A 20,735-nucleotide genomic window follows, 5' to 3' on the forward strand; every position below is an offset into this window, starting at 1 on the left:
CATTTCAGGATCTAGAGGGGAGTGTGCTCAGCGTTTTCTGCCCATTACCCCCAAGTTTGCCTCTTTCTGCCCTGTCCTGTCCAACCCGTCCTTGTTCCAGTCCTATCTTCTCCACTTGTGACTTCTTGTCCCAGTCCCTTTCTCCTCACCCTCAATCGTCTCATCCCAGACTCAGTCTCCTTGCCCGCCAGTTCCTAGTATCCCTCTACAGACTCCTTGTCCCAGTCTCTTCCCTCCCCTAATGCGCCCAGTCCTACCAAATCTCCTTGCACAGCTAGTCCCAGTCCTTCATATGCATCTTGTTCCTCACTGACTGTCTCTCTCTTTCCCCATTCCCAGGCCTTCAGGTGCCCAGTCTCCACTAGCGTCCAGTCCCAACCTCTCTCTCTCTCTCTCTCTCTAGACTCCTCATCTAATCTTAGAACTTTACCCCCTAGCCTCCAGCTCCTTTTTCCTATCCTCATTCTCAGAATGGCTGAGCCATTTTGGCTAAAATACACCACCATCATGAAAAAAAAAAAAAAAAAAACCAGCCTGGCACAGACTCCTGGCATGGAACAATTCAGCCTCAGGAGTTACGTTTAGCAAAAGTTATAAGCAACCGAAAACAGGGTCTTCTAAGGACAAGTATTGGGCAACCTTAAAAATGTGGGAGGAGACTACCAGCTCGACTCCCTCCTCCCCATTCTTAAGGCTGCCCAATACTTGTCCTTAGAAGACCCTGTTTTCGGTTGCTTATAAAAAACTTTGCCAAACTTTAACCATTTAGGCTGAAATTTGAACCTCTCTCTCTCTCTCTCTTCTCATTATATATTCTTCAGTATATTGTAAAGACCCTTAATGAAATATAAGGGGCTGGTCTTGTATTACTCAGAGTTGATTAATGCCCTTTAAATGGAATGCCTCAAGCAAGAGAGTACCATGTTATACTATATATTGTAAAATGTTTGTTGACTAATGTAATTTGGAACACTTGGTCTCTCAGTAAGGTGCACAATGGTACATTATTCAAAACAATGTGAGAATAGTATTTCACCATGGCAACAGTTAAAAATGAAACAGGAATATGAATGCTATAGAATATCTTTACAGAATGATTGGTATGAAACATGGTGTACCATCCCAAAGCAGACAGTAGAAATTACTACTAAAAGCAGAGCAGCACAAATATCAGAGTGTGTTTTGTACACCTGACAGAGAAGGAACTCCCTTATGTATAAACCATACTATCTTAAATTCAAAACACACACCCCGGAGACCCCAGCTATTGGTAGTAGAGATACCAACGTAAGGTGCAGTTGGCACCACTGAAACAAAATGGATGTCTAAGCACCATAGTGTGTACCTATACCATGTTTGTGGTATTCCCTATACACAGTAAGTTTAACTACTACATATGGTACATGTCCAGCTATTTGAAGTGGCAATGTGCTTCCAACTTCTTCACTACTGGTGAGGCAGCGTGGTTAGGCCATGCAAAAGGAAGTAAGGAGATCTGAGTTCCATTCCCAGCTCTGCTGCTGACTTCGTATGTGACCTGAGGTCATTTACTTCCTCTCCAACTTCCATAATAAAATTCTAAGTTTGGGTGCTTCACCTTTGACACCAAGAACCTGATATTCGGGGGGGAGGAGGGGGGACTGCTGAGCTTCCACAGTTCCCACTGGTCAATGGGAGCTGCCAGTGATCAGCAATAATGAAAGTCAGATTCTGGGTGTATAAGCCTCAGCACTCAAAAACAGAGGCATCCAAAGTTACTAAGGGTCCCTGATTATCTTTATGCCTTCTCAGAGACCATTTTCAGTGGCCTAGAAGGGTAAGGACAAGAGTCTCAGGAAAAGACTCAGTTTTCCTGACATGCTTCTCAGAAGGGGTCAAACATATAAACAGAAGTTATTGTGCTATCACAGCTATGCCTATTGTACGGTGCCTATGCTTTCTGCCACCACTGCTTGGACATTCTCCTTTCCCACTTTGATTGTTGCAAGTCATCAGAGAACATAGAGATTCACTGGGGCTGTGGAGAAGGAGTGGACATTTTCATGCCAGATTGTGTAGGTGTGGTTAATGAGTTGTCGGAGAGACTCACCAGGTCAGGTGAGGGCAAACTACGGCCTGTGGGCCAAATCTGGCCTGTCAATGCTTTCAGTCTGGCCCGCGGGATTGCCAGCCCCGTGGTGCAGCAGGGTTAAGGCAGGCTCCCTGCCTGCCCTGGCCTCACGCCACTCCCAGAAGCGGCCAGCACCATCCCTGCAGCCCCTGGGGAAGGGGAGGGGCAAAGGGCTCCATGCATTGCCCTCGCCTGCAGGCATCGCCCCCTGCAGCTCCCACTGGCCGGGAATGGGGACCTGCAGCCAATGGGAGCAGTACCCACAGGTGAGGGCAGCACATGGCGGAGCCACCTGCCCCACCCCATGCCCAGGAGCCACTGCCAGATATGCTGGCCACTTCTGGGAGCAGCGCTGGCTTAGCCCCGCTGCACACCGCTGCCACCCCGGAGCTACTCGAGGTAAGCAGCACCGGACTGGAGCCAGCATCCCAAAGCTCTGCCGAGCCCCCTCTTGCACTCCTCACCCCCTCCTGCATACCACCGCCTGTCCTGAGCCCCCTCCTGCACCCCAACCCCTTGCCCAGAGCCTCTTCCTGCACACCGCACTCCCTCCCACACCCCGCACTACTTCCCGCACCCCAACCACCTGCCTCAGCCCTACATACCTTTTCCCCATTTGCCTATCCCTCCACTAGGTCTTCTGTTACATAGCTTTTTGGTGGCATGGAGTTGCCTGATTGGATATTTTGTATTTGCTCATGAATCACATGAGCTTCTGGGATGGTAGACTATAATTGTTGCCTCTTCTCACTGCTCAGAAGATAGGGAGATCATTTTCTCTTTTGCTTGTATTTCCTAGTTTTTCCTCTGCCTCGGATAATTATTGCTGATACTTGTAATTGTATTTTAAGCCTTTGGGGACACCGTTTCCATGGAGGATGCTATTCTACAATCAAGTTTCATTACATGATGTTTAAAAAAAAGTTGGCTAATAGAGGAAATATTTTTAGAATACCAGGTAACACATAGGGAGACTGATTCTAATTCAATTACCGTGGAGTAAACACTGCTGAGTCACGGGGGTGGGACAGCTCAGTGGTTTGAGCATTGACCTGCTAAACCCAGGGTTGTGAGTTCAATCCTTGAGGGGGCCACTTAGGGATCTGGGGCAAAAATCTGTCTGGGGATTGGTCTTGCTTTGAGCAGGGAGTTGGACTAGATGACCTCCTGAGGTCCCTTCCAATCCTGATAGTCTATGATTCTATGAACACAGTTGAATTTACATTGGAGTAACTTAGACCAGAATCTGTCCCAAGAAGTAAACATATGGTCTCTGACTGGAAACTGTGTCAGAGTATGCAAGGGAAACTCTTATGGCCAAATCTTGCTGAAAGGAGTTTGACCATGTTTCAAATATAAGGCATATTAAAACAGAATTAAATTTTGAGAAAGGAAAGGAAAAAAGGGTAACTTACTCTTGGTGTACTAGACAAACTCTGAACAACAAAAACAACAGGATTTCCTGCATTCTTGATAGCTTCCACTGCTTCCTCATGTGTGGCATTTTGTAAGTCTACTCCAGACACCTAACAAATGAAGTGTATCTTCATTATTAGACAATCTGTCTTTTTCATAAATTATAAGAGATTTACATGCATTTATTGACGATGAGGCTTAGCACATCAGAGGAAGTCACCAAAAGGTTTCATAGGACAGAAAAATACTTGAAGAAATATAGTTTATGTACTGTTTTCTTGACACTTCGAGGAACAAGCAGGGCAGAGGTATAGTATTCAGGTGTTCACAATTAAAGGTACATGCTGTATTTTACCAAAGACTCTACTTTCAGATAAAATCAGAGAATGCTTGATATCACCCAAATCCTCAATTTACCTAAGCATAAGTTAGTTATGTTTTGAAGCAACTCTCAAAGCACATCACTTCTGGAAGGCAGGAGACACAAAAAGGACAGTCAGTTTTCTGACAGCGGAACATCATAAGTGGAAGTACTCATTCTGGGGGATCTCATGAGATACACAAACCCCACAGCAGGCAAGAAGGGGTTAAAGGGCAGCACTGGGCTCAGGCACTACTGCAGAGGGACCCAGCCTGCAGAGAGGTGGACAGACCTCTCATCCTCAGCTCCCAGAAAGAAGCACAGCAGAGAGTCAAGTTACCTTTGTTTGTCTGCGATCTCAGAGCGATAGGACAGACGGCCAGGATCCTGACAGGAAAGAGAAGCTGGTGCTGCTCTTTATTCCTGTTAATTTAGTCACATTTCCTTTATTGCTTTGGAGGACTGGAACTAAGAGTTTAACCCTAGGACTGGGCCCACACTGCATTGAGAATATGAGTTCCCTGAGGAGATGGCAAGCCAGTGTGGGAAGTAGCCCAGGGAAAAAGCAACAGATCTGACCAGACAGACCTTAACTGTTTGTTACAAGGGTCTCTGGACTGGAACCCTGAGCAGAGGGATGGACAGGGCTCCTCTAGAGCCTCACTGGAAAGATTAGTGGGAAGTCTTCAGACAGAGGACCGAGAGGATTTCTGGGCCTGGATATGGACTGTCAATCTATTGTGAGGTCCTGGGACTCTCGAAAACAGTGGTTTACCCAGAAAGGGGTGAGGCAAAAAATGACCTGGCCAGAGGGCCAAGGAAAAAGGGGACCATCAGCAGTCCTGGTTAGCAAGTCTACAGAGAAAAAGCTCCACAATTCTCCACTTAGCTACAAGACAGCATATCAGACCTAGTGAATCACATTGTCACAGCAGTTTCAAGGGAGAGTGAAGAACCACAACATGGTATCTAAGAAATTGCAACATGGTGCCCAGTGATAATGGCACCTGTGAAAATTACTCTCCCCTCTCAAAGAATGAGGCAACTGCTAACATGAGGGACTCCACAAGTAATATATAACTAGCTTGTACACTGAATACCCTCTAAAAATGCCACAAAACTTTGCATGAAGAATTAACCACTCAAATCATGCTACTATTCCACAATAACTTGCATTCTTTAATTGAATGGCTCATGAAAAATGGTGAGAAAAGAAGAATTTCTATTTGTTTTATTTCATAAAACACCACTTTTAAAATCAGTGACTATTTAACTTCTCTGAAATAGTACAATAGGATGTTAACAGAAGCAATTGATAGTCAAGACCTTTTTAAAAGGGATAGAACAATGCATGCTGAGGAGTAAAATCAAATTCACAATATATTCAATGCTTAATTCCACTTTTTTTTCTCCAGACAGCTCTCTGAAGCTATGCTCTCTTTTTAAAGCATGAAAAGGAAATTTATCTGCATTTACCTCAAGTATTTTATCCCCAGTTTTTAGGGCTTTTGTTCTTCCAGCTGGGCTGTCTTCCAAGACTTGTTTGATAAAGATACCTTTAAGTTCCTCTCCATTCTTTAGGCGCTTTATAATAGTTTGTCCACCAACAATACTGATTCCAAGAGACATGTGAGGCTCTCTGAAGATTTCAACACTGTAAAATGCAAGCAGTACCATATAATTTTATAAATTAACAGATTTAAATATATAATATTTAATATTCCAAAAAATTATAACAGAGTTTTTCAGGTTTCATCAATTTACTAGCAATAATCTTTAAAAGAAGCACCTGTTGCTAGTCCAGGTGACCTCATCAGTGGAACCTCATCAGTGAACAAATATAAAACTCAACAAAACTCTGCCACCAAACCAACTTGCTTCCCCTCCTACAACCTTTCCCTTCAGCGAAAGTCTGTAAAAAATAGGTACCGAGATAAACACAGTTGAGTTCTATCACTCAAAGCAAATTCTAGAGTGGTGGGTTCCTACTGAGAACAGCTTGAACCAATCTGGCGATACTAATTTGTTAATATTAAGTGTTTCAATACGGAAAACATCAATTGATATTCAGGTTGCTGAACATACTAGTGAGAGGTCATAAAGGATTCCTGAAAATATCTTAAAGTTGTTTGCCATGTATCAGAGGTCATATATATTAGGCTCCTACTTGTGCTGAAGTTTTAGATTTGTATTATGCCTAACCCTGAATCACACCTTTTTACATGACCTTTGTACTGCAGGCAGCCAATGTGTTTAAGAAGGTACAAAAATGAAGCTAAAGTAACCAATTCTTTCTGTAAGAGAAAGCTCATCTGATCAAATGGCATATAAATTTATCTGGACAGCAGTTACCCTTCTCAAGGTAAATATTAAAGTATTCACAATTTCCACCGTATTTCAATGTCAGAAATATAATAAATTGTTCTAATAATAAAACTGTTGTCATGCAACAACATTATGCAAATAGTTCAGAATTACACAATACTGTCAATTGTATTTTAAATCGCTTTATCTCTGTTCCTCCACTCCTCTTCAAACTTGTCTCTCAAAACAAAGTGAAATAACTTTGACAAGGCCTCCCTAACTGGTAGATTGTCTTTGTTTTGTGAAATATATATAATATACACAGACTGGAAAGAGAGATATCTTTGCTATCTAGTATGTAAATTAGAAATATTTTTAGGTAGCTTGAAATTCAGCTATTAGACCAAATTTTGGGTTAATTCAGAGTTATGCCACTAAGATTAGCAGAGTAACCCATGTACCTGACAGCAGAATTCTGATGTGTAACATTTCAAACCAGTAGCGAAGAGGTGAACAAGAATTTTCAGCTCAACTGCAACATAAAGCTGGCAGCTTTCTAAAATTAGTCGTATGCACAGAATATACAAACCTTCTCCACTGAACATCTGTTAGCGTTTACAGTATTTAATAAAGCCCAGAGCATCTAACTACTTTAACACTATTCTAGAGTACTCTAAAATAAAAGGCCATGAAAACAGTCACACATGTGTAAGAAAAGTCTACAGTAAGGAGTGTAATAACTCCTAGAGCCCTCAAGGCTTCAAATGTTTCCTAAGCAAAAAGAACATACATACATTCGGGATGGTCCCCAATGACTGAAGTTTGGAGTTTCTTCTCCTTCTCCTTCTTCTCGTTCAGGTAATTCACTAATTGGGAAAAGAAAAAAACCATGTTCCATGCCACACATACTCACACAGGCGTTGACACTTCTGCCATAGCACATAATACATTCTAGCAGATTCATGTTTAAATAAAAAATGCTATACAGGAGACTAGATACCCATACTTTTAAAAATATATATATATTAAGGGTCAAACACAGTTAAGGTTGCAACATAAGCAGATAAGATGGGGGAAAAGCAAAATTAAAAACTTTTATGTATTAAACTTGTGCATCTTATTACTGGTTCTACAGGTCTCTCTAGGCAATAAACATTTGCTAATATGCTATAAATGACATTAATTGTGGACTACAAGCCACAAAAGGCAGTCTAGTCCACTGGCAAGTCATAAACTCTTCCTAAAGTCAAATGAGAGGTAACATGAGCAGATCCTGAGCACGCCATTCTATTCACGAGAGCGGGATGTTAATTATATTGCTATACCACATGTGATTCATCTATTCAAAGAATAGCCCAGGTTTCCCCAACAGGAGACTCCACTTGCGTGTCCCCACTAGAAAGCAGCACTAGTAGGAACTCTCACAGAACAAGAGCCCTTGCCACACATTCTCTGCAAGCACAGAGGGCCCAAATTGCCACAGTTACACTACAAAAGGGAAGTAGAATGGTGAAAGGTGGAGCAAAGACTCCACATCACCACATGCATTGCAGCACATTTCATTGTGACACCTCAGAGGGAAGGTTAAAGGCAGGTCAGAGAAAAGCTGAAGACATGGTCAACAGATCTGATGAGACAGATCCACTGGCCAAAACCTCTACCAAGGGGAAGTGCAGGGGCTGTAGCCAAGGTGATACAGTTCTGTTAGTGCTCTGCAGCCTGGGTGGTGTGAGTTCAGGCCATTTTATTACTGCAGAGATCATCTGCAAAATTCAGTTTACTCTAGCTTGTGCAGGGGTCAAAGATTTGACTTCTATGGATTAAAGTTACATTTAGTTCATCAAAACTTTCTGCTCCACTAATCCGCTAACTTAAAGCAAGAGGAAAATAGACAAGAACTAAGTATAAATCATGTACTTCCTCCATACCTGGACAACACTGCTGCAGACTGAGCAGGAGTGACAGCTCTCCCAGTTTCCTGGTTCCTGGAAAGAATGTAATCCTCCATCTTTTGTTCATCTCTTTCAGCCGCTTCAAGGTCAACTAACCTATGTCTTTTTGAGTCGTTCTGAAGCCTCGTACCTGAATGGTAAAATGGCTAGATGTAAATATCTCTATATCTATTGTCTTTTTGACTATTAACAGTGTCTAGAAACTATTATACTTGGCAGCATACCTCTCAACCAACCTAGGCCTAAATGTAAGATGTAATGTGTGACTTGAATCACAGAAATGTAGGGCTGGAAGGGACCTGGAGAGACCATCAAATCCAGCCTCCAGGCAGGACCAAGTAAACCTGCAACATCCCTGATGGGTGTTTTTCTAACCTGTTCTTAAAAACCTCCAATGATGGGAATTCCACAACCTCCCTTGGAAGACGCTTCCAGAGTTTAATTATAGTTCAAAAGGGTTTCCTAATATCTAACCTAATCTCCCTTGATGCAGATTAAACCCATTACTACTTCTCCTACCTTCAGTGAACACAGAGAACAACTGATCACTGTTCTCTTTATAATAGCCCTTAGCATATTTGAAAGCTGTTATCGGGTCCCACTTCAATCTTCTCTCTCAAGGCTAAACATGCCTAGTTATTTTAACCTTTCTTCACCGGTCAGGTTTTGTAAACCTTTTACCATTTTTTTTTTTTTAATAACTCTCCTCTCGACTCTCTCCAATTTATTCACAACTTTCCAAAAGTATGGCTCCCAAAATTGGACACAGAATTCCAGCTGCTGGAAGCGGCGTGGGGCCGAGGGACATACTGGCCACCGCTTCCAGCAGCTCCCATTGGCCTGGCGCTGCGAACCGCGGCTACTGGGAGCCGCGATTGGCTGAACCTGCAGACATGGCAGGTAAACAAACCGGCCCAGCCCCCTAGCGGCTTTCCCTGCACAAGCGGTGGAACAAGTTTGGGAACCACTGCCCTAGATGCATACAAACTGATAATTAAATAATTTGTTCCAGTATTTTTCCAGGTATCAAAGTTAGGCTGATTGGTCTATAACAACTCCCTGGGTCCTCTTTGTTCCATTTTTAAAGACCAATACTATCTTTGCCCTTCTTCAGACCTCTGGGACCTCACCTATCCTCCTGGAGTTCTCAAAGATAACTGCTAACGGTTGAAAGATTGCTTCAGATATTTCCCTAAGTACCCTGAATTTCATCAGGCCTGCTGACTTGAATACATTAACTTATCTAAATATTCTTTAAGACTCATAAAGAGGGACACAGAACAACCATTCATGAAGAAAACTTAAAATGCTGCTGGGGACTCACTCCTGCTGCATAAATAATATAATCTCAGTTCAGCAATTCTGCATTTCTGAAATAAATCATTTTCAGAGACAACAGAGAATGCTGGAGAATTGAAATGAAAGATGCTCCTTGTAATATGATACATTGAGAAGTGTGCTTAGAAATAGCAAATACAGGCCTTCATCCTACAAAGAGAACTGTGCAGACAGATGCCCGTGCCTGCCTGGAATCCCACTGAAATCAAGGGAGACATCATTCATTTTTCATTCCATAGGCTCGGTGTAAGAGCAAGAGTCTGTCCACACAGTTCTCTCTGCTGGAAAGAAAGGGTGGCATAACAAAAAACAAAACAAAAACAAAACATCAATCTCCCTCCCCTAGCCACTGAGTGTTTTCCCAGACTGACCAATAAATTACTTCCACTGATAGTAGACAGAGCAGTATTTTACCATCAATTTTAAGGAAAATCATGATTTTGGCCTTGCAAAGACATCACAAATCATGGAATAGTAGTGAAAATAATTAAATGTCACCAGCCCAGTCCCAAAGATTAAATTATTAAGAAAATGCTATTTAAATGCTTCTTTTAGGGAGGACCTTGAAGCTTTTCAGGGTGTTCACTACTACCCTTGTCCTGACATGGTGGCATAATGGAAACTGCCTGTAAAACATTAAGCCCTGCCAGCGCTGTCCATCATAGTTATAATTTACCTTTCTGTTCATTTATCATCTACAGAGAGCACCAACTGGTCCCTGATTAGGAAACTCCACCCATATAGGGAATCATAGTACTGGAAGAGACCTCTTGAGGGTATCTAGTCCAGATCCCTGTACTCATGGTAGGACTAAGTATTATCTAGACCATCCTTGACAGGTGTTCATCTAATCTGCTCTTAAAAATCTCCAATGATGGAGATTCCACAACCTCCCTAGGCAATTTATTCCAGTGCTTAACCACCCTGACAGTTAGGAAGTTTTTCCTAATGTCCAACTTAAACCGCCCTTGCTACAATTTAAGCCCATTGCTTCTTGTCCTATCCTCATTGGTTATGGAGAACAATTTTTTCTCCTTCCTCCTTATAATCTTTCATGTACTTGAAAACTCTTATGTCCCCTCTTAGTCTTCTCTTCTTTAGACTAAACAAACACAATTTTTTCAACCTTACCCTACAGGTCATGTTTTCTAGACCTTTAATCCCAAAATGATGATTTTTTTTTGTATAAGTGTACTGTTCACTCATATTTAGTTTGTGATCCATTGTGACCCCAGTATTCCTTCCCAGACAATCATTTCCCATTTTGTGTGTGTGCAACTGACTGTTTCTTCCTAAGTGGAGTACTTTGCATTTGTCCTTATTGAAATTCATCCTATTTCAGACCATTTCTCCAGTTTGCCCAGATCATTTTGAATTTTAATCCTATCCTCCAAAGCATTCGCAACCCCTGCCAGCTTGGTGTTGTTCACAAACTTGAGAAGTGTACTCTCCATGCCAGGGGTTCTCAAACTTCATTGCACCACAAACCCCATCTGACAACAAAATTACTTTATGACTCCAGGGGCGAGTGCTCTGCCCAGACCCAACTGTCCCATCACCCCAGGTGGGGATGGAACTCAGGCTTCAGCTTGAGCTCCAGGTCTCAGCAAGTCTAATGGTGGCCTTGGCAACCCCATTAAAATGAGGTTGGGACCCACTCTGGGGTCCCAATCCACTGTTTGAGAGCCGCTGCTCTATGCCATTATCTAAATCATTGATGAAGATATTGAACAGAACCGGATGCCGAACTCATCCCTGTGGGACACACTCAGTATGCCATTCCAGCTTGACTATGAACATAATTACTCTCTGGGAATGGTTTTCAAACCAGTTATGCACCCACCTTACAGTATCTCCATCTAGGTTGTGTTTGTTTACGAGAAGGTCATGCGAGACAGTATCCGAAGCCTTATTAAAGTCAAGATATACCAAATCTACCACTTCTCCCACATCCACAGGGCTTGTTACCCTGTCAAAAAACGTTATCAGGTTGGTTTGACATGCTTTGTTCTTGATAAATCCATGTTGACTGTTACTTATCACTTTATTATTTTCTAGGTGTTTGCAAATTGATTGCTTAATTAATTGCGCCATTATTTTTCCAGGTACTGAAGTTAAGCTGACTGAACTGTAATTATCTGGGTTGTCCTTTTTTCCCTTTTACACAAATGGGCACTATGTTTGCCCTTTTCCGGTCCTCTGGAATCTCTCCCATTTTCCATGACTTTTCAAAGATAATCGCTAATGGCTCAGATATCTCCTAAACTCATAGAATCATAGCATATCAGGGTTGGAAGGGACCTCAGGAAGTAATTTAGTCCAACCCCCTGCTCAAAGCAGGACCAATCCCAACTAAATCATCCCAGCCAGGGCTTTGTCAAGACTGACCTTAAAAACCTCTAAGGAAGGAGATTCCACCACCTCCCTAGGTAACCCGTTCCAATGCTTCACCACTCTCTGAGTGAAAAAGATTTTCCTAATATCCAACCTAAACCTCCCCCACTGCAACTTGAGACCATTACTCCTTGTTCTACCATCAGGTACCACTGAGAACAGTCTAAATCCATCCTCTTTGGAACCCCCTTTCATGTAGTTGAAAGCAGCTATCAAATCCCCCCTCATTCTTCTCTTCTGCAGACTAAACAATCCCAGTTCCCTCAGCCTCTCCTTGTAAGTCATGTGCTCCAGCCCCCTAATCATTTTTGTTGCCCTCCGCTGAACTCTTTCCCGTTTTTCCACATCCTTCTTGTAGTGTGGGGCCCCAAACTGGACACAGTACTCCAGATGAGGCCTCACCAAGGTCAAATAGAGGGGAATGATCACGTCCTTCAATCTGCTGGCAATGCCCCTACTTATACAGCCCAAAATGCCGTTAGCATTCTTGGCAACAAGGGCACACTGTTGACTTATATCCAGCTTCTCGTCCACTGTAACCCCTAGGTCCTTTTCTGCAGAACTGCTTCCTAGCCATTCAGTCCCTAGTCTGAAACAGTGAATGGGATTCTTCTGTCCTAAGTGCAGGACTCTGCACTTATCCTTTTTGAACCTCATCAGATTTCTTTTGGCCTAGTCCTCTAATTTGTCTAGGTCCCTCTGTATTCTATCCCTACTTTCCAGCATATCTACCACTCCTCCCAGTGTAGTGTCATCTGCAAACTTGCTGAGAGTGCAGTCCACGCCATCCTCCAGATCATTAATGAAGATATTGAAAAAAAACCGGCCCCAGGACCGACCCTTGGGGCACTCCACTTGAAACCAGCTGCCAACTAGACATGGAGCCGTTGATCACTACCCGTTGAGCCCGACAATCTAGCCAGCTTTCTATCCACCTTATAGTCCAATCATCCAGTCCATACTACTTTAACTTGCTGGCAAGAATACTGTGGGAGAGCATATCAAAAGCTTTTCTAAAGTCAAGGAATAACACATCCACTGCTTTCCCCTCATCCACACACCAAGTTATCTCCTCATAGAAGGAAGTTAGGTTAGTCAGGCATGACTTGCCCTTGGTGAATCCACGCTGACTGTTCCTGATCACTTTCTTCTCCTCTAAGTGCTTCAGAATTGATTCCTTGAGGACCTGCTCCATGATTTTTCCAGGGACTGAGGTGAGGCTGACTGGCCTGTAGTTCCCCGGATCCTCCTCCTTCCCTTTTTAAAAGATGGGCACTATATTTGCCTTTTTCCAGTCATCCGGGACCTCCCCCATTCGCCACGAGTTTTCAAAGATAATGGCCAATGGCTCTGCAATCACATCCGCCAGCTCCTTTAGCACCCTCGGATGCATGGACTTGTGCTCGTCCAGCTTTTCTAAATAGTCCCGAACCACTTCTTTCTCCACAGAGGGCTGGTCACCTTCTCCCCATACTGTGCTTCCCAGTGCAGTAGTCTGGGAGCTGACCTTCTTTGTGAAGACAGAGGCAAAAAAATCATTGAGTACATTAGCTTTTTCAACATCCTCTGTCACTAGGTTGCCTCCCTCATTCAGTAAGGGACCCACACTTTCCTTGACTTTCTTCTTGTTGCTAACATAACTGAAGAAACCCTTCTTGTTATTCTTAACATCTCTTGCTAGCTGCAACTCCAAGTGTGATTTGGCCTTCCTGATTTCACTCCTGCATGCCTGAGCAATATTTTTATACTCCTCCCTGGTTATTTGTCCAGTCTTCCACTTCTTGTAAGCTTCTTTTTTGCATTTAAGATCAGCAAGGATTTCACTGTTAAGCCAAGCTGGTCGCCTGCCATATTTACTATTCTTCCTACACATTGGGATGGTTTTTTCCTGCAACCTCAACCTCAGTCAGCTCCTTCAGTACTCTAGAAGGTCCTCGTGACTTCAAGACATCTAACTCATTATGTAATTTTTAACTTGTTCTTTCCCTATTTTAGCCTCTGATCCCACCTCATTTTCACTGGCATTCATTATGTTAGACATCAAATCGCTACTAACCATTTTCTTCTTTGTTCCATTTTTAAAGACGAATACTATCTCTGCCATTTCCACATTTTCTGTTATTGTCTTCCCTTTCTCATTGAGTAATCAGCGTACCTTGTCCTTGGTCTTCCTCTTGCTTCTAATGTATTTGTAGAATAGTTTCTTGTTACCCTTTATGTTTCTAGATAGTTCAATCTCATTTTGTGCCTTGGCCTTTCTAATTTTGTCCTAACATACTTGTGTTATTTGTTTATATTCATCTTTTGTAATTTGATCTAGTTTCCACTTTTGTAGGACTCTTTTTGAGTTTCAGATCACTGAAGGTCTCCTGATTAAGCCAGGGTGGTCTCAGGCCATGCTTCCTATCTTTCCTATGCTCTTGTACCCTTAATAATGTCTCTTTGAAAAAACTGCCAACTCTCTTGAACTGTTTTTCCCCTTAGACTTGCTTCCCATGGTATGTTACCTATCAACTTCCTGAGTTGGCTAAAGTCTGCCTTCTTAAATCCACTATCTTTACTGTGCTGTTTTCCCTCCTACCATTCCCTAGAAATATGAACGCTACCATTTCATGATCACTTTCACCTAAGCTGCCTTCCACTTTCAAATTCTCAACCAGTTCCCCCCAGACTTGCTCCCCTGGACAAGGTCAGATTTGCAGAGCAGAGCATTTGAGGACACTCCAAAGTCTGAGGATCAGCGGATGCTCATCTAGAACTACATTCAGAGGATAAGAGAAACCAAAGGGAACATGTAGGCTAGGTAGGGTAGTGATCACATCATGAGCTGCAGCTTTCTGGGTTGGGTACCTGCTGCAGAACTGGTGAACTTTGCATTGTGTGTGTCACATACAGGTCCACTGTTGGCATGCCCCAATGACTGGAGGTCAGGTGGACGATGTCCTCCTTCAGGGACCATTCTCCAGGGAACATCTTGGATCTACTATACCAGCCAGCTTTAAAGTTTGGGGCTCAAACAGAGAGCAAGGTCTACTCTGTCCATCCAAACATTGTGAGTGTAAGATTGCACAAATATGATAGACAGCACCCCACCATAAATTGTTAATGCCTCTTGTTGATTCCAATATTGCTGAATATAGGTTAACCCCCAAAAAATTTACTTGCAGTAAAATTTGCTTCATTTTTGAGGTTTTACCATCACTTTTTTTAAAAAAGTATTACTTTCTTAAAAAAAAAATAGTAGTGAAGGTCCTTCACAACCAACAATGGAAACTGATTCAGGGCCCAATCCTGCAAACACGTAACTATATGTAGTTCCAATGGAGTCCTTACTATACAGGGGAAACTGACAACACAAGAATCAAATGCACACAGCAGACATGCTAAAAACAACAACTGAGAAACATAGCATTATTTTCTCTGTTCTCTTTCAGCTACAGTCACTAAGTGTTACTTGTAACAATAAGTAAGTAAATACTTTTAGAGAGACATATGGGATTTTGAAGTTGAAGAGGTCCTTTTAAGGAAGGCATCAAAGCCAGACCATCATCTTAAGTGAGTATGATTCATACTGTGGATACTACCTCATTTGAAAGATATGAACAAAACTGTATTGCAAAACGAGACTAATGCATTTAAAAAAAAAACAAACACGCCTTTTACAAACCTAAATCCAGCTTGCTTTTTGCTACTGACTCAGTCATTTCAATATCATCAAATATAGCTGTTTGGCAGTTGTTCTCCACTGTGGCTTCAAACTTCATAGGGGAGAAAAAAGAAGTTAAAAATCAAACAGCATTGGCATTGCCCCATATAGCAGTATTTGACATACACATTGATTTTACAGCAAACATTTGCATTTTTGTTGTAACTTGCTTTAATTTTTTTTGGATAATTATGAAATTAATTGCTCATTTAGGCAACATCAATGAGTATGAACAATGTCAGATGTGATTAAAATATAAAATGAACTTCATACTATCTACCTGTTTTGCAACCCAGAGAGGAAACAAGGGGTTTTTCACCTGACACTTATGTGGAACAACAACAATTTTAGATCAATCTTACATTCACCAGAAGTTGCATTTCGGAATCTTCATATAGAGAGCACAGGACTACAAGAGATGAAAAACCTAACCTTCTATTCCCCGCTAAAACCTCTGTGGCCCTAAACAAGTCACTTTCTGCCTCAATTTCTTCATCTGGAAACTGAGGGTAAAATTGATTTGCATAGCAAATTGGTGCACGGAAAAACAGTTTAATCACTTCTTTTCTGGGGGATGCAGGAATAGAAAGCAAACTCAGACGGAAAAGAAATTCTCAGAGTATTAGAGGATGCAAGATTTTCATTCACACATTGTGCCTTATGCTGTCTCCCTCCCTCCCCAACCCAGTATTATCTGTCTGTCACAATCTCTTTCCCTTCATCGTTTCCTGTTGTACTGCTCCACTCAGTGTCTTACAGACCAGCTGCCCTCAGTGGAACTGACAAACATCCAGATCTCTAAGGCTTGTCTTCATTGCCGCATTAGCTCAAGTTAGCCATTCAGTTTCTTCTCTCAAGCTAGAGTAGCTTAAGTAACAGCGGTTCCACTGCAAACTAATTGAGCCGCACAGAGTGATTGGATTAGCAGCACACAGTAGTTGAGTCCCCACTGCTCTACTAGCTCGAGCGTCAGCAATACGTGAGCCTCAACCCATGCCCCCAACAGGCTGGCTAGCTTGAATTTAAAGCACCACTGAACTCGAGCTAGAGATGTGTGTGCATGAACAGCAGCTGGGTTAGGGGCAACACTCGAGTTATAGCTTGAGCTAACAATGCAGCACAGGCAACCCTCAAGACATTCTGCACTGGTGCGATAAGAGATCAGGATGACAGTCAGTTTCACTGACGTTTCTCTGCAGTGCTGCAGCACAACAAGAGACAGAAGTTAGAAAATTGCAAGGAGAGCTTTGAATCTCCCTTTGCTCCAGTAAGAGATGATGGAAGACACACCTGCCAAGTTATATCAAAGATGCAGATAGAAGGGTCACCAAAGGGAGCCACCATTAGTTCTGCAGCGTTAACAACATAGCAAATTATTTGCCAAATGACAATCAAAATTCAGCAAGGAAATACATTTTGGTTTTGGGATTTTAAGAATGTGTTATGTGCAAAAGAAAAATGTCCATTAGTATCTACTCGATGTACTGAGAGATCTTGTCTAAATTATGTCAAAATCCACCTAACCATAAAAAACAAGAGTATAAAAATCATGATAGAAAACAGGTCCAAATCCTGCATCAGTATCTGCTAGCTGGTCTCCTACCAACTTCACTAGGACTCTGTACAGTTACAAGGGAGCCATACTAGCTGATCCTGATGCAGGATTGAAACCCCAGGGTAACATTTCTTACCATTTCTTCATCATCATACGGGTAATGTGGAGACTGCTTAGCATTTGGGCTAACAGGGGATCTTAAATCTGGTGTTTTAGTTGGCTCAAGTTGCTTCGCCCAATCTCCAATAGAAACCAGGTTCTTCCCAGCAGGTGGAGTTGTGTCCTTTACATGTGATGAGGCATATGTAAAATAATCCGGGTCCACATCATACTCTTCATCCACTAACATTTCCCGCTCTTCACCCATTTCCTCTATTTTAGCCTTAAGGAATTCATGCATTTCCCAGGACTCCTTATGTTCTGTTTCATTCTGAGCTAGCTGAAATGGCCTCCCCAAATCCAGAAGTGGTTCATCAACAAGTTCTTCTTGAAAGAATGTTTCATCTCTAAAACCCTGCATAAAACATTACAGAGTATAGATTTGACATCATGTTTCCTGCAAGCTCTCTTACAGTTGTGTTTTATGTCAGGCACATTTTAAAATTACAACCACCATTCTGTTTTTTAAAGGAATATCCATTAGCTTTTATGTTTTAGTAGAAGCAGCTAAACTAGAACTTTGAAACTTGCCCTGATTTACCATTTTTATGAATACAGACATGCCTTTTTAAAAACAATAAAGAAATGAAAGTTGGAAGCTGCTCAGCTATTCCTGGAGCTATAGGAAAAAGCAAGTCTGGGTGAAAGCAGGGGAATGGGAATTGTTAGACAGTATTTTTTAAGAGCTGCAGGGAAAAGCCTAAATAAGTCTAAAAAAAAAGACACACTGAGGATTTATCTGCCATCCCACTATGCAAACGTACATTACGCCCATCATCATCAGTTCAAACAGTAAGGCATCCCTTGCTTATTCCACACAATCCTTTAATTTAAAGGTCAACATCTTACCCTCCAGAGTCAGATCAATCCACTCATCTCACAGCTGAAATACCAATCCAAGAAAGGGTGCCTGCCATTAACTCTTTTTAGAGCTGCTTCTTTGAAGTGTGCCAACTTGACACAATAGCAATTAGGCAAATTGGTGGGCTGAGGCAATAAAAGACGGTTACTCACCTTTGTAACTGTTGTTCTTCGAGATGTGTTGCTCATATCCATTCCAATTAGGTGTGCGCACGCCGCGTGCACGTTCGTCGGAGACTTTTTACCCTAGCAACACTCGGTGGGCCAGCAGGTCGCCCCCTGGAGTGGCGCCGGTATGGCGCCCGATATATACCCCTGCTGGCCCGCCCGCTCCTCAGTTCCTTCTTGCCGGCTACTCCGACAGAGGGGAAGGAGGGCGGGTGTGGAATGGATATGAGCAACACATCTCGAAGAACAACAGTTACAAAGGTGAGTAACCGTCTTTTCTTCTTCGAGTACTTGCTCATATCCATTCCAATTAGGTGATTCCCAAGCCTTACCTAGGCGGTGGGGTCGGAGCGAGACGTAGCAGACTGTAAAACCGCTGCACCAAAAGCAGCATCGTCTCTAGCTTGCTGGACCAGCGCATAGTGTGATGCGAAGGTGTGTACAGAAGACCATGTGGCCGCACGGCAGATTTCCTGTATGGGGACGTGAGCCAAAAACGGGGCCGACGAAGCCTGGGCCCTGGTAGAATGGGCGGTAAGGGTCCCCGTTGGCACACGGGCCAAGTCATAGCATGTCCTGATGCAGGACGTGACCCAGGATGTGATACACTGGGAGGAGATTGCCATGCCTCTCATTCGTTCCGCTACTGCCACAAACAATTGTGGTGAACGTCGGAAGGGTTTAGTTCTCTCAATGTGGAACGCGAGAGCCCTTCGGACATCCAAGGAGTGGAGCTGTTGCTCTCTTCGGGATGAATGTGGTTTTGGGTAAAAGACTGGCAGGAAGACGTCTTGGTTAATATGGAAGGCGGAGACTACCTTAGGGAGGAACGCTGGGTGCAGTCGCAGCTGTAGCTTGTCCTTATGGAACACCATATACGGAGGGTCCACGATCAGAGCCTGAAGCTCCGAAACTCGCCGGGCCGACGTAATAGCGACTAGGAAGGCCACCTTCCAGGACAGGTACAGAAGCGAGCATGTGGCTAAGGGTTCGAAGGGGGGCGCCATGAGCCTGGTCAGGACAAGGTTCAGGTCCCAAGTAGGGGCAGGCCGTTTGACCTGAGGGTATAGTCGCTCCAGGCCCTTGATAAATCTTGACACCATCGGGTGAGAAAACACGGACTTGCCAGTCTCGCCTGGATGGAACGGGGTTATAGCCGCAAGGTGGATGCGCAGAGAGGAGATCGCCAAGCCCTGCTGCTTGAGAGACCACACGTAGTCCAAAATGGTGGGGACTAGCGCGGCGAGTGGGTCGTGGCCGTGCTGGCTACACCAGCAGCAGAAGCGTTTCCACTTCGCTAGGTAGGTTGAACGCGTGGAAGGCTTCCTGCTGCCCCACAACACTTGCTGTACTGCATTGGAACAGTGCAACTCGGACTGGCTTAGCCAGCCAGGAGCCATGCAGACAGATGGAGGGACTGTAGATCCGGATGGCGCATCCTGCCGAAGTCCTGTGTGATCAGGTCCGGCCAAAGAGGTATGGCAATCGGATTCGCCAGGGACAGATTGAGCAGCATGGTGTACCAAGGCTGCCGCAGCCGGAGCGATCAGGATGAGGCGGGCCTTGTCTCTCCGGACCTTGATCAGGACTCGGTGGATGAGAGGGAAGGGTGGAAAGGCGTAGCAAAGACAACTCGTCCATGGTATAAGGAACGCATCCGACAGTGAGCCCGGGGAACGACCCTGTAGAGAGCAGAACACCTGGCATTTTCTGTTCAATCTAGAGGCGAACAGATCTATCTGGGGAAACCCCCACCTCTGGAAAAATGACATAGAGGACGTCCGGACGGATGGACCATTCGTGGGACAGGAAGGATCTGCTCAGGTGATCCGCAAGGGTGTTCCGCACTCCCGGGAGAAAGGAGGCCACTAAATGAATAGAGTGGGCTATGCAAAAGTCCCACAGACGTATTGCTTCCTGACACAGCGGGGAGGACCGGGTCCCGCCCTGCTTGTTGATGTAATACATGGCCGTTGTGTTGTCCGTGAATATCGCAACACAACGGCCGTGCAAATGGCGTTGGAATGTCTGGCATGCTAGGCGAACTGCCCGTAGCTCCCGCACATTGATGTGAAGAGTCAACTCTCTCTGTGACCATAGACCCTGTGTACGCAGGGTCCCCAGGTGCGCACCCCAGCCCAGCGATGAGGCGTCCATTGTCAGGGACACTGAGGGGCGTGAAACGGTAGGCCTGCACACACTTGGGAGGGTGTTGTCCACCAGTCTAGGGAACTTAGAACAATTGGTGGAATCGTCACAATTGTGTCTATGGCATCCCTGTCTGGTCGATAGACCGACGCGAGCCAGGTCTGCAGCGGGCGCATGCGGAGTCTTGCATGTCTGGTGACGAAGGTGCATGCGGCCATGTGCCCCAGGAGAGCGAGGCATGTTCGAGCAGACGTGGTCGGGAA

General features: G+C 43.8%; 1 protein-coding gene across 1 annotated transcript in view; it reads right to left on the bottom strand.

Annotated features, from left to right (window-relative positions):
- Nucleotides 1–20,735, bottom strand: part of PATJ (PATJ crumbs cell polarity complex component) — a 235,289-nt gene that overhangs the window by 131,461 nt on the left and 83,093 nt on the right. Inside the window, 6 exon segments of the mRNA XM_030571946.1 lie at nucleotides 3,526–3,636; nucleotides 5,364–5,541; nucleotides 6,986–7,057; nucleotides 8,120–8,273; nucleotides 15,543–15,633; nucleotides 17,273–17,650. Coding sequence (XP_030427806.1) covers nucleotides 3,526–3,636; nucleotides 5,364–5,541; nucleotides 6,986–7,057; nucleotides 8,120–8,273; nucleotides 15,543–15,633; nucleotides 17,273–17,650 — 984 coding nt within the window.

Source organism: Gopherus evgoodei, chromosome 8 (assembly GCF_007399415.2).
Source record: "Gopherus evgoodei ecotype Sinaloan lineage chromosome 8, rGopEvg1_v1.p, whole genome shotgun sequence".
Classification (NCBI taxonomy): domain Eukaryota; kingdom Metazoa; phylum Chordata; order Testudines; family Testudinidae; genus Gopherus; species Gopherus evgoodei.